Below are 13380 nucleotides of genomic sequence, written 5' to 3'. Positions count from 1 at the left end.
ATTCACATCTCCCTTTTTCTTGTGACTTCCCAAGAGGAAGGGTGTTGGCAGCAGCAACAGCTATTATGCGACATTCCGAGAGCCCTTGGTGTGCAAAACAGGGCCTCCTGGTACAGATTTTTTAGATGTCATTTCATTTTTAATGTCTTGTTGACTACAAAGAAATGTGCAAAACAAACATTCTGGCTCCATCCCTGGCATCCCATTTCTTCTCGGAGTTCCAAAAAGCTGGCAGTCACTACTATAACCAGGATGGAGAGCTCACATGACTTTTATTTAAAATTAAATAATAGATCTTTATGGCTACGAGCAAACACCACCAAGGCTCTTGCACCATTGGGCTTTTCATGTCTTCATTCTAGGCAATAGTTTGTGACCCCCTCGCCCAGGACTACGTACCAAACAGACAAGCGTTCCTCAGCACTTACGGCAGGTCATAAAAATCTCTGCCTTGGCTCTACGTCCATAATATCATCATCATGGCTGAAACGGACCGAGTCCCAATTTTTGCCTCATCGCCACAAAGATACGATAGCATGTTTGCCTTAAAAGGGCCACCTGAGCTGTCTTACCACAGGCTATGATAAAATCGTGTTTAGAACATACCTGAACAAATTTAGTCATCAAAAAGCGTCACTCTTTTTGGCACAATTTGTTTAGTAGGCATGACTTGGTAGTTACATTCATGGAAAGCATCCTTACCTGACAGGTGGAGAGTATTTGTACTATTCAAAAAACTGAAAATATATTCCGTAAAATAGTCTGGAGACGGCAAGGTTCTTTGCCCCAGACAAACACCTTGGAGGGACAAAGTGATGATCGTCGCTGCCAACCGAGGGAGTGTGTTTTCATCAGCGCCATCCCCGCTCAGTATTCCAGACTTTTTCTGGAGCATTTTGGTGTCCATACACTGAAATCAGATGCATAGTAAAAAGAAAAAGCTTGCACCTCGAAAGCCATTTTGATTAAAATATCTCTAGGATTTCCCCAAAAGACAAAGAAGAGTTTTTCACCTTAAAGAGGTCTGAGCTGTTTGTAGGAACACGACTATCAACATTCTCTAGTCTCAGACAGAATTCTGTCTGGAAAATGCTTGTTTCTTTTATCTGCCCGGACACTGTATTTTCTAACTCCCACCCTAGTGGTCCTCGGTTACCTAACCTTTCTCACTATTCCCTCAGAGATGTGTCTTCTCCAAAGAGATCTCTCGCTCTTCTTGTTCACAGGCTTCCAGGTGGTGACTTGTTTTTCTCCAGCTTCAAGTCCAGCCCACAGTGTAAGGACTTTCAAATCTCTACTCCCGACCTTGACTTCACACCGGCCCTGCGGCCTCGTGTCATCACAGAGCACTTCCTTTTTAACGCCTGCCTTTAGTCTCAGGCTCAATGCGTGCTAAGTGATGGCCAAAGCTGGCACAGTCTCTGTGTTCTTTGAACTCCCATAGGACATGGGATCTTTTCCATGTGTACACTGAGTGGTCTTCAATTAAATTATGAGCATCTGAAAGGCTAGACTCTAGCCTTACGTGCCGCTAGTATGCCCATTCATAAAAATCTCTCCCTTGGCTTTACATCCATAATATCATCATCATGGCTGAAACGGACTGAGTCCCTATTTTGCCTCGTCGCCACACCAACATTTACTGAGTACCTACTGTGTGCCAGACGCCATGCTAGGTCCATGACACTATGTTCTCTTTTCATTGTCCCAGAGCTCTGTGCACAGGATACCCTTTTCCCAGACCACCTGGCCAGTGACAGGTAGAGTCCCAATGCGCACTCAGATCTGACTCCATAGCCTATGCTCTTAAATACCCTTCCTTTTGTGTAGAGAAATAAACGGAAATCCAAGCTGCTGATGGGCCTTTCCTATCATCAAAGTGAGTTCCGTAGCATCGTGCTTGGGACAGATAGATTAGGTTTTAAAATTATCTCTGCTGTTTGTAACTGAGCAAACTTGGGCCAAATGATTAACTTTGCTCACTCTCATATTCTCATCAGTAAAAAGGGACAATGCTGCCTACCACAAAGGTTATTATGATTAGCTCATGCATGTAAAATACTTAATATGGTAGCTGGTGCACGGAACACGGTCAGCGAATCTTAGCTACTATTCTTGTTGGTCCCAGTGTCCAGTGGTGCACCTGATAGACAGGAGGCTGGAGAAGGTAGCAAGAGCCATCACGAAAACTTTTCCCTGAAGGCTCCAGAGGAGCCACTAATGCTATAAACAAAAGAACAATACAATATGGTATGTTCTAGAAATATCACTCTGGTGGCAAAGTAGTGAAGACATTGCCAGGGATAGAAACTAAGGGCTGAATGTCTAGTTTGGGAGTTATTTTTTAGTCCAAGATACTTCTCGACCTAAGAGGGTAGCACCAGAGACAGAAAGAAATGGACGTATTTGAGGCACATTACAAAGGACTTGTAGGAAAATGTCAAAGAGTCCAAAGAGTTAAAAATGGCTCAGGTGTCTGGGTTTGTCAACTGTATAATGGTGATACCAACCCATTATTCCTCCACGTAAGAGTCAGGGCTAGAAGAGAAGTCTGTAGAGATCCCTGCTTATCTCCCATGGAAACAGCAAACAGTGGGGAAAAAACAGGGAGAGGTGGGAGCAAGAGACTGAGCCAAGAAGATAAAATAGTAGTTGGATAAAAGAGAATGAAGGAATAAAGAGATGTTAATACTCTGGGCCATCAGGGAGGGTGGCTACGTTAGCGTACTACGGGGTAAAGCTGTTTCTTGGTGAGCTGGTTAAGGCCCCCCTGGAGTGGCTGTTAGTGGCTTCACCTGCAGAGGCTGAGTCCTGTGCAGACCAAGACCTGGAACTGCTGGTAATGGCGGGCCTGGTCTGCCAGCACCATCTGTGGACTCACGCTCTCTAGTCGGAGAGAGCGGCATCCTCCGGTGAGATGCCCACAGGCCTCCTGTACAAGTCTGGATCGAGTGACTAAGGATTCCTAAGGGAATTCCAGCCCAAGTGAACAAAGGACCCTTCCCAGGAACTGGAGACAGTGCTCTCCTCCAGAAGATAACCGTCTGAGGCCCAGCAACGGTTACGAGCTCTTAATTCTTCTTGACTGAAGAGGCAGAAAAAGTATGTCTACACATAATCTTGAATTATTTTATTCTGTTCTCGGAATGTTGGCTCTCACATACGCTTGGAGGCCCAGGTATTTGCGGCCTGTGTTGGATAACCAGAAATCTGCGTCGAATATATACACACCATCTGCTTCGAAGTGGCTGACCTGAACCGATCTTGTATCATATGGATGTTGCACTGAAGAAACTGTATGTGGGCGTACTTCCTTATTGAAGCAGAAACCGAATTCTAGAAAGGAACCCGTTTTCTCAGTTGGAAGTGGACACAAAAATATGGCCCTATTTGGAGAGTCATGAGATGAGAGTTACCAAAATGATGCCCACAAAGACCTCAGGAAACAGTCTTTCCATCTGTGTGCCAATCGCAAGAGAAATTAAACGTTTTTACAGCAAGTTGGAGGATATGTCGGCTCGTCGTTGAGCCACAGCATGAATGCACAGACACCTTTGGGCTCCTGGAAGCCAGAATTGAGGCCAAAAACCAAATACGTCCATATACATCACTACGGACTGAATGACTGCATTCCCCCAAATTTCAAATGTTGAAATCCTGCCACTTACTGGGATAGTGTTAGGAGGCGGGGCCTTTGGGAGGTGATTGGGTCATGAGGGTGAAGTCCTCAGGAATGGGATTAGCGCCCTGAGGAGAGAGACCTCAGAGAGCTCCTCTGCCCCTTCTGCCATCTGAGGATACAGTGAGGGGATGGTCTCTGAGGAATCAGGATGGGGGCTTTCACCAGATATCAAATCTGCCCAGTACTTTGATCTCAGACTTCCAGCCTCCAGAACCATGAGAAATAAATTTCTGTTGTGTAGAAGCCACTCAGTCTGTGGTATTTTTGTTACAGCAGCTCAAAGACACACGTCAATGAAAAATTCAAGAGAGAAAAATAAAACAGGTTTCATGGCACTCTTCAAAATGCACTGGTGACTGTTCAATCAATTCTTTAAGAAAATGTGGCTTTAAAATTTTTCCTACGTCCAGAGCGCTTTATCTGCTCAAACTCCCCACCGCAAGGCAGAAAGCATAAAGGTAATTGAAAGGCCACCTCTTGCTGGAACAGTAACGAAGGCCGGAAGGGACCAGGTGCCTGGTTCCTCACAGTGGGAGCCACGAGGAAAGCAAAGCACTTCGAGAGACCCCTGAACATGTGCGGCACAAATCAAAAGCTACAGAAGCGCTATTGTCTGTGCTGCCTGTCATGAATAATGCTTTCTGCAAGCTGCTTCTTCGGTGAAGCAACGAATGATAAATTCACCTCTCTCACACCGGTTCTGTCTTCTTTTTCCCTGGCCGGAAGGCGAGGCAAAGAGCATCGCGTCCTCCCCGCCGTGGGTCAGTTCTTGGAGATCGATCAGAAGCCATGAACCACTCACTTTCACGTTCGGGAAAAGAGAGTTGTCCTGTCACCTGGCTTTCCTGCCCACCCAACCACCCACCTGCCTTGTGGCTAGAACTCCTTTTACAATCATTAGTCATCGCCCCTCCCCCTTTTATACTCAGAATTTCAAACGATGTCACTTAACATCCCATCACTAAAACCCACAAAGAGCTCTCTTAGACGTCCTTGGCTGTCATGGGGATAAACAAGTGACAGAAAACAGGGCTCCAAGTCTGTCTCTTAGCAGCACAGCCAGGTGCCCTTCTTACCTGACTTGTGCCCTTCTTACCTGACTTCGAGAGGTGTCAAAGTACTGCCTGGTGAACGCCAAGATATCTTCCGTCTCATTCTGTGAAAGGAAATAGGAGTCTTCATCCTGCCTGAGGCTGAGGAGGCTGTGCAGGTAAAATTTATACTCTTTATTACTCATGTTGAGCTTAGAAGAACAGATCTCTTCCTGATGAATGATGTAAAAGAGGAGGAGAAGAGACACTCTCTGGACCACTTCTTCTCTGAGCTGATCCTCAAACTCTCCTCCAGCTATTAGCAACAGGGCATCTGGTTCAAAGCACTGTGCCCAAAACGAAACATAAAACAACAAAAGGAGAAACAAAGTTTAGCAAAGAGTCCTAGGACACTAACGACCGCCAGATCTCCAGTGCTCATTATTGTATGAATAGGGGGGGAGTACGGGTAGGTCTAACAGCCAGCTTCAAATAAGGTAGTCGTGGCTGGACTTCTACACATTGATGTTGCCCTCCCGGGGAGCCCTTATTCCCTGAGAGTAATCTCTCCCTCTCCAGATGTCCATCTGCTGCCTTGAGTAAAACCCGTTGGCTCTTTGGCGTTTAAGGTAATGACCCCATTGCATTTAGAATGAAATCTAAGCTCCATACAATTTTCTCTTTGGTCTGGCTCTTGCCCGCCTACCTCTCTTGTCTTACCTTAGCCTTTCTCCACGTCGCTCACTAACCTTCCGCCCCTGTGATTTCCCATCAGTTCCCCCAAGCTCTTTCCACCATCTCTCGGGTCTCCTTCCCCCTCAATTCTCCGATCTCAGCTTAAAGAGATACCCCGTTGAGGACCCACACCCTACCCAAAGTAGAAAGCCCCGACTCCCCCGTCCCACGTTCTCCAGCACAGCACTGTTCGACGGAAACACAACCCTCGCCACAGAGGCGAGTCACACATCACTTTAAATTTTCTAGTGGCCACATTTGAAAAAGCGAAATTAATTTTAATAATACATTAATAGTGTTCTTACTGAAACCTAGATATGCAAGATATGATCACTTCAACTTGTAATCACAATTTTAAGAAGTTATTTGTGAGCCATTTGACATTCTTTTCGTCATGCCAAGTCTTCAAACTCTGGTGCATACTTTACACTTACCAGCACGTGTCGATTCAGACGAGCCACGTTATCAAGTGGCCCACGGTCACACGTGGCTGGTGGCAGCTCTAACATATATCACGTTTATTTTCTCCATAGCACTAGTGTTCTAAACTTGCTTTCTCCCCGTGTTTATTTTCGCTCTTCCTTCGAGAACGAGTGGTCCATTAAGGCCAGGTTCTGTCCGTGCACGGTTCTATCCTCAGCATCCGGCACAATGCCTGGCACTTACGAGGCGCGGAATGGAACGAACGAACGCCACCTGCCTCGCCTTTATCCTACCTAAGAGGACGGCTAAAAAATATTTCCACGACACTTTACTTGCTTCACACCCACAGCAAGACGTCTGGCTCATCTAATCTGGGAAGTCTGCATGGCAGAAGGTGTTTCGGGTAACGTAACGGGACGATGAGAAAAAGATACAGACAGGGCTATGGAAGGGAAGCCCTCCCCACAAGACAGGAGCTGCCTTCCTTCAGAGACAGTGGGGAGCTCCTGACAACTCTCCCAGGATCCCAGAGGCACAGCCACAGAATGAAGGCATGGAGGGATGCCTGTCCTGAGCCCCAGAAGGACTCTTCCCAATGTGGGACAATGTACGATGGTATCTTTTCATCTATTCTCTGAGGTGGAAATTTCAGGCGTCCTAATTCCATGTGTGCTGTGTGTCCCACCAGATAACATCTGGGACATACCGTCTGAGTCAGGAAGAAACATGTCATCTGTCTCCAAAGCAAAGCATTAATCCCATTCTTCACAAGCCATACAGGTTCTGTTCTCTCCCCAACTCAACTGCGATGGGGTAAGAGTTCGGCAAAAAGATAGACATCGGCTTCCCATCAAGTCACTCGATGTGACTATTAAGCTCCACCACTGAAACCACCCCAGCACATTTCTGTTTCTTGAGTAGCAGACGAGAAAAGTCCATGGGTTGGTAGCTATTGGCGGGGCTGACACCAAGACTCAAGGAGGTTAGTCAACTGAAACACAGTGTCATCAAGCCTCTCTTTGTAACATACCGCCTCCTGAAACCGAACTATTGATGGCATTAGCTAGCCTTTACTGGAAGCCAGGTGCCCGGGATTGTGCTAAGTGCCTTATGTATTTGGGCATTCCTCAATCTAATCGCTTCTGGAAAAAGTCAGATGATGAGTTTTTTGATGGTAAGAACATGATTCCAAAATTTTAAATAGAAAACAAAATGGCCCCAGCCTATGTGATAAGTCACCAACTATTTCTGCAATGATGTAAAGAATTAGAGTACCAATTCCTCAATTATTTGGTGCCTCGTGAATTAAACAGTGGGTACATTTGTGTGCACAGGATCCAGCATGAGGTACGTCCTCCTTCCACAAGGAAGGTATACCTATAGCATATGTGAAAACCAAGTCTACAAAAGGGTAGGTAACGTACCTAAAATCACAAAGCTAATAGTGGTTGCCCAATCTTAAGTCCCACTATGCCAATGATTCGCTTTGTTTGCTTATCTCTTTGCTTTGGGCCATGAAGAATTTGAGCTGTAGACCCACCTATGTACTGAAAGTACAACCCCTTCAACCAGTAATCTTCTCTCCCTCCTGTTTGATAGAAAAAGAGGTCGATGGGGAGGCCAAGTAATTGGTAAGGCTCTAATATAAATCAATGAGAGAACATAGTACCACTTGAAGATTGAATGAGTTCCTGTTGACAGACTTTCAAATGCTGTTTAGGCTGTTTGATGAGGTTGATGAGGCAAAAGGGTATCAGTGACACGAGAAATGGGACCTCCGTGAAGCCACCAGACCAGATACATGTGGCCGGAGCTTGGGTGATAGCACAGAGCAGAGTATATGGCTACACTTCACCCATCTGACGTGCCTCACACTCCTGTCCATCTGTGGTTCCTCTTCAATGTACCTTTCTAGGATTGGAATAGGAGGGATGTGGCCTGGGGCAGCAGAGGAGAGGGTAAGATCTGAAATCATACCAATGTTCGCTCCAGAAGTGGTTTCTAAAAAGCATATAACATGGAAGGTCAATTGCTTTTGACTGAAAATGTTTTAAATACCTGTGGGGCATCTCATTTTGTCTGACTAGAGATTTCAGCCACCTTGAATGAACAGAAGTTGCCCAAACCTTGCTTTAAGTTTCTGAGACCTGCTGGAATAAAGCTCAATTGCGAATCAAATGACCATGAATTGAAAAACCTTCTGCCCTTTTATGATATTTGATTCTTCTTTTAAACGTGTATTTATTTTTGAGAGCACACAAGTGGGGGAGGAGCAGAGAGAGAAGGGGAGAGAGGACCTGAAGCGGGCTCCGTGCTAACAGCAGCGAGCCTGATGTGGGGCTTGAACTCAAAAACCATGAGATCATGACCTGAGCCGAAGTCGGTTGCTCAACCGCCTGAGTCACTAAGGTGCCCCCGAGACATGATTCTTAAAGGAGTTACCTTTGTACGGAAGACAGTGGCTTGAGGAAAGAACACTAGGGAACACCAGAAAATCGAACAGACATTGACATGACAAAAAGCACCATGGGGGTTGATGGTGGACTGGACTTTCCGGTTCATCATCACAAGATTTGTTTCAGTTGTTAGAGCTGTTAGCAGTGGCTGGGTTGTTTTGGGGGGAGGACGTTTAGTCCAATTTTGCAAATACTTACACCTCATAGGCATCAAGACCCATCCAAAGCACTGATCCTGGTGAAGTGATTCTTTGTTAAAGAAGAATGGACTCATTCAGGAATAATCCGTCGATTTTCCTTTTAATCTTGTCATGTGGGGGCCCAAGTTTTTTGGGGAGAAAAGCACAGATTCTGGATTCCAACAGCCAAATCAGATCACCTCCCCCAGCTGCTGCATTCAGGTTTGTTCATTGCTTATGCGAGGAGAGAGTCTCGGTAACAAAAAGCAACAGGAAATCTTTCTTCCATGTTAATAGGAGTTGTCAGACTTGATAAACTTTAAAATTTTTAGATCCAAAGATGCTTAAAGTTGATTTGGGGTTCTGGATAAGCCCACTGGCTTTTACAAGGTCTTCTGGGGGAGAGGGTTGTCTTAGAACTGATCATAAAAAGGAAATTATATTTCTTCCTTTTCCTGCCAAAGAGTTGGAGGGGTGTTTGCTGACGGCAGGCACTGGCTTTTTGTGGACCCATGACCAGATTTTGTGGCATTTCTGACCGACAAAGAGATAAGTCTTACTGAGAAGGGTTAAGAAACCTGTTAGATCAACAAGTTAAGATAAAGCTCGATGTGGGGGCGCCTGGGTGGCGCAGTCGGTTAAGCGTCTGACTTCAGCCAGGTCACGATCTCGCGGTCCGTGAGTTCGAGCCCCACGTCGGGCTCTGGGCTGATGGCTCGGAGCCTGGAGCCTGTTTCCGATTCTGTGTCTCCCTCTCTCTCTGCCCCTCCCCCGTTCATGCTCTGTCTCTCTCTGTCCCAAAAATAAATAAATGTTGAAAAAAAAATTAAAAAAAAAAAAAAAAGATAAAGCTCGATGCTGTCCACTCTTCAACGCACGGCAGGTTAAGACAAACGCGGGAGGGAGGTTGAATTAAATGCAGGACCTTAAAGCAGTGGTTCTCTACCTTGAGTGTGTCTGAGAATCTCCTGGAGGTCTTGAATAAACACCCCAAGCCCTGAACAGTTGGGGGAGGGGTGGGGGGGGAGGGGACAGGAGGGGGTGCCGAGGAGGATCTTATTTCCCAGAAGCGCTGCGTTGGACATGTCCAGAACATACAGGAAATGTGAGGGCACAGAGAGAGCTGGCGCTCTCGTGCCCCAGCTAGCTCACATATGGCCCTGCGGTCCTCACGCAGAGCTCCCCGGGGAGAGGACCGGCACTTTGGTCTTACAGTTGAGAAAGCCGAGGTTCAGCATGACCTAACAGCTGGAAAGTGCCAGAACAAGGATGTGGGCCCAGGGCTGGCTGACTCCAGATACCAGGTTCTAATCCCTTCACCGCTCCTGCAACTCATGTAGGGTTATGGTTCTCATCATTACTGAAGTGGAATTTGTTCTCTTAGAGTTACTTAATCCCTCATTAAATTCATGAAAACTGCAGTCTAGCCCTTCTCATCGAAAAAAAGAAACCAGGCCACGGTCAGGCAAGACTGTCCATTTTCAAAGGCTGAAGTCTGAATGGATTTAAGTGCACAGTGCTTTCAGGTAGTTCAGATTGATTTACACACACACACACACACACACACACACACACACACCCATTCAGTTTTTACCTAAGCCTGAAATAAAAGTGGAAACTTTTCGTCTCCCCCCCCCCACAAATTTAAGACACTCACTTCCCTCTTGTTTTCAGACATTTAGGGACATGAGCTCATCCCCTTGCCTCTTTTTACCACAGAATTTCTCATCTAAACCCTGCCTCTAACTGGACGAAGTTCCTAAAAAGACACAAAAGATCCAGCAACAAGCTAAGCCCTGGGGCTTGTGCCAGAATGCAGATGCTTGTGAAATCAACAGGACACTGTTTCTCCCCGGCTTTTTATGAATGCCGTGGAGAGATTTCATGGAATCCTTGCCTATGGGTGATGCAGGTGAATTGTAGCCCTCTGAGCAAGTAAAGCTGAAATTTGCATTTATTTTTTTTTAAGGTTTATTATTTATTTTGAAAGGGGGGCCAGAGAGAGAGAGAGGAGAGAGAGTATCCCAAGCAGGCTCAGCACTGCCAGCACAGAGCCCGAGGCGGGGCTCAAACGCGTGAACCGTGAGATCATGATCAAGAGTCAGACACTTAACTGACTGAGCCACCCAGGCCACCCCATGACTTTTTTTTTTTTTACCTCAGTCTTTTACACAAAGAAATAGCAGCAGCAAGAGGGCGAAGCTATTAAAGACAGTGTTTCACTTCATAGGAATAAAAATAGCTGAAACGGAAGCGAAATTGGCCAAGGTCTCGATAATGTCACAGAAAACAAACAGTGCAAAACAGTGTCTCCCTCTGAAAAACAAAACAAAACAAAACAGAGAACAATTTTGCACGTTTACATTCCCCCTAGCTTGACTAATATTCAAACAGCCTTAATAAGGCACTTTATGTCATTAGAGGAGAACATTTCCCAACAGCACATTCTCAGAGGACATTAATAAGACATGACTCCTACTTATTTCCATGGGGAAGTCTTATGTTGCTATATATATAAATTAATGTCATCACAGATGAGTTGCCTATTATAACACATGTTTGCTCTGGGGACCCTTGGGAATTTCACTAATTATTGAATTATTCACTGTTTGCACAGAGCAGAGACAAATTCTATTAGCAGACCCTTCTGTCATGAAAGAAAGAAAAACCAAAAAAACAAAAAAATAAAAAAACAAAAAACACAAAAAACAAAAACACTTGGCCAGGAAAGGTTTTCCCTAAAACTAAGCACGATTGAGAAAGTCTGCCAAAATTTTTTTGCTGGAGGCAGTTACTAGATTTATTTATTTATTTATTTATTTATTCATTCATTCATTCATTCATTCATGTCTTCATTTATTTATTTGTAGGTTCATTCTGGGAAAAAAAAAATCTCACCAGTCAGGAAAGGGATGGTGAAGAGTGTTTTTGTCTATTTTTGGGTATAATTAAGACATGGGCTCCTACCTCTGGTGAGGCTCCTGTCAATTCCCCTACCCTGACAGAGACATTCTGATTCTACCTTAAATGCTGAATTTACATTAATGTGGATGGTACATTCATGTGACCTGCAGCGAATTTTTTTTTTTTTTAATTCCATCCCAGGCAAGTTAATTCAACCTCATCTATGGAGGAAGAAGTCTCCACATAGTATTTGGTGAGAGCTGCCCAGACAATGCTGAGGTGCAGCCAGGGCATAAGAGTCGCCTGGCAAACCGGGGGTAGGCTGTGGGCCCAGGCCGTAGGAGCCACAGACCTCATTTTAGCCCGGATACCTCATTTTTAAGAGGGTGATTACCCAATTCATTAACTGCCCACCATGCAAAATACTAGAAAACACCAATCAACAATCAGGCTAAAGTACTTAAAAATCCGACATTAAGGGTGCTTGGGTGGCACAGTTGGTTGAGCATCTGACTCTTGACTATGGCTCGGGTCATAACCCTACGGTGGTGGGATCGAGTCCCCAGACGGACTCAGTGTGGAGCGGGGAGCCTGCTTGGGATTCTCTCCCCCGCCCCCATCTCCCTACGCCCCTCCCCTGCTCATACATATGCATGCTTTCTCTCTTAAATCAGTAAACTTAAAAAATTCAACATTAGACAAATATAATAGTACTATCATTGTGCCATCAAAAACAAATCGTATCTAACCAGTGACGCACAAGTTCACGGCAACCACAAAAGAAAAGGAGGGGGGGGGAGATTAGTGAATCAGAAAGAAGAAAGAACTGAAAGTTCATGCTCGTGGGGCACCTGGGTGGCTCTGTCGGTCAAGTGTCCAACTCTTGATTTTGGCTCAGGTCACGATCCCAGGGTTGTGGGATCAAGCCCCACACTGGGCTCCACACTAAGCATGGAGCCTGCTTAAGATTCTTCCTTGCTCTCTTTCCCTCTCTCTCTCTCTCTCCCCTCCTCGGACACCCCCCCCCCCCCCCAGTTTCTGCACGCACGGACTCTTTCTCTCTCTTAAAAATAAAAAGTTCACACTTATAACTAAATACCTCTGAACACGCAGAAGGGTCGTAGAAAGGCTTCTACCAACATTACCATTTTACTACAGCAAGATCCTCCCTGTTTTCAAGTACTATTTGGAGAACGCTAAATGACTTTCCATACCCTAAATATGGGAGACATGATACCGCAAGGCACAGCCCACTTGGGTACTGCATTTGAGTTTGCCTTACTGAAGCAAACGGCTAGAGGAGCCACTGCTCTTTCTTGAACATTCCCTGGTACCTGATCCCATTCTGTCACACTAACCAGATGGCAATCTCCTTGCATTCCGTTTGTCCTCCGTGGGCAGCCAGTTTTCTCCATCAGTGTCTTGAGGAGGCTTCCAGAGTGGTTCAGGGGTGGGGGATCGCCAGCAGAGAGAGCTCGTAGCACTTCCGTCAGGTGGCCTGGACTCCAAGTGCTGCCGCTGTCCTGGGTCGAGGGTCTTTCTGTCTCAGCAGAGGGAACAAGGCTGAGGAGAAGGAACAATGGCACCCAAAATACCGGAAGCTTTGTCCAGAAGCACATTTCCACTCTTCCTTTACCTCAAGTCAGTGTCTAAGGGAGTTGGGTGGCTTGCCGTTCCCGGTGTAAACTTGTAATGGGAGGAATTTCTGTGGTAAAGGGGGAAAATAAAGGCCTTAATTACCGTGGCTGCAACGTGTTTGAAAGGATTCATTAACTGGGTGGCTAAGCTGATTTGCAATGGCAAGCTGTTTCTGAACAGTAGGGGGTCTGTGGGTCATTTATAACTGCGAACAGCAGGAAACTATCATGGCTGGAGACTTTTGAACTGTAGAACATCCAAGAAGTTTGTCACACTGCCTCCTTCTAAAATAAAAAGAGTAAAAAAGTCAGGAAGGGTAAGTTTCTCTGTTT

At 45.7% G+C, this 13380-nt stretch overlaps 1 protein-coding gene across 3 annotated transcripts in view; it reads right to left on the bottom strand.

Moving 5' to 3' along the window:
* The window catches only part of SLC39A12 (solute carrier family 39 member 12), an 84335-nt gene extending 71306 nt beyond the window's left edge, over nt 1-13029 (bottom strand). For all 3 annotated transcript variants that reach the window (XM_047867682.1, XM_047867683.1, XM_047867684.1), the window contains exons 1-3: nt 12769-13029; nt 4779-5060; nt 703-910 (exon numbers count right to left, since the gene is read on the bottom strand). In XM_047867682.1, the coding sequence (XP_047723638.1) occupies nt 703-910; nt 4779-5060; nt 12769-13029 (751 nt within the window). The remainder of the gene's footprint in view (nt 1-702; nt 911-4778; nt 5061-12768) is intronic.
* Between the last annotated feature and the right edge of the window lie 351 nt (nt 13030-13380).

The sequence above is a fragment of the Prionailurus viverrinus genome, chromosome B4 (assembly GCF_022837055.1).
Source record: "Prionailurus viverrinus isolate Anna chromosome B4, UM_Priviv_1.0, whole genome shotgun sequence".
Lineage (NCBI taxonomy): Eukaryota > Metazoa > Chordata > Mammalia > Carnivora > Felidae > Prionailurus > Prionailurus viverrinus.
The sequence above is the reverse complement of the archived record's forward strand: the minus strand, read 5'-3'. Positions and strand labels throughout refer to the sequence as shown.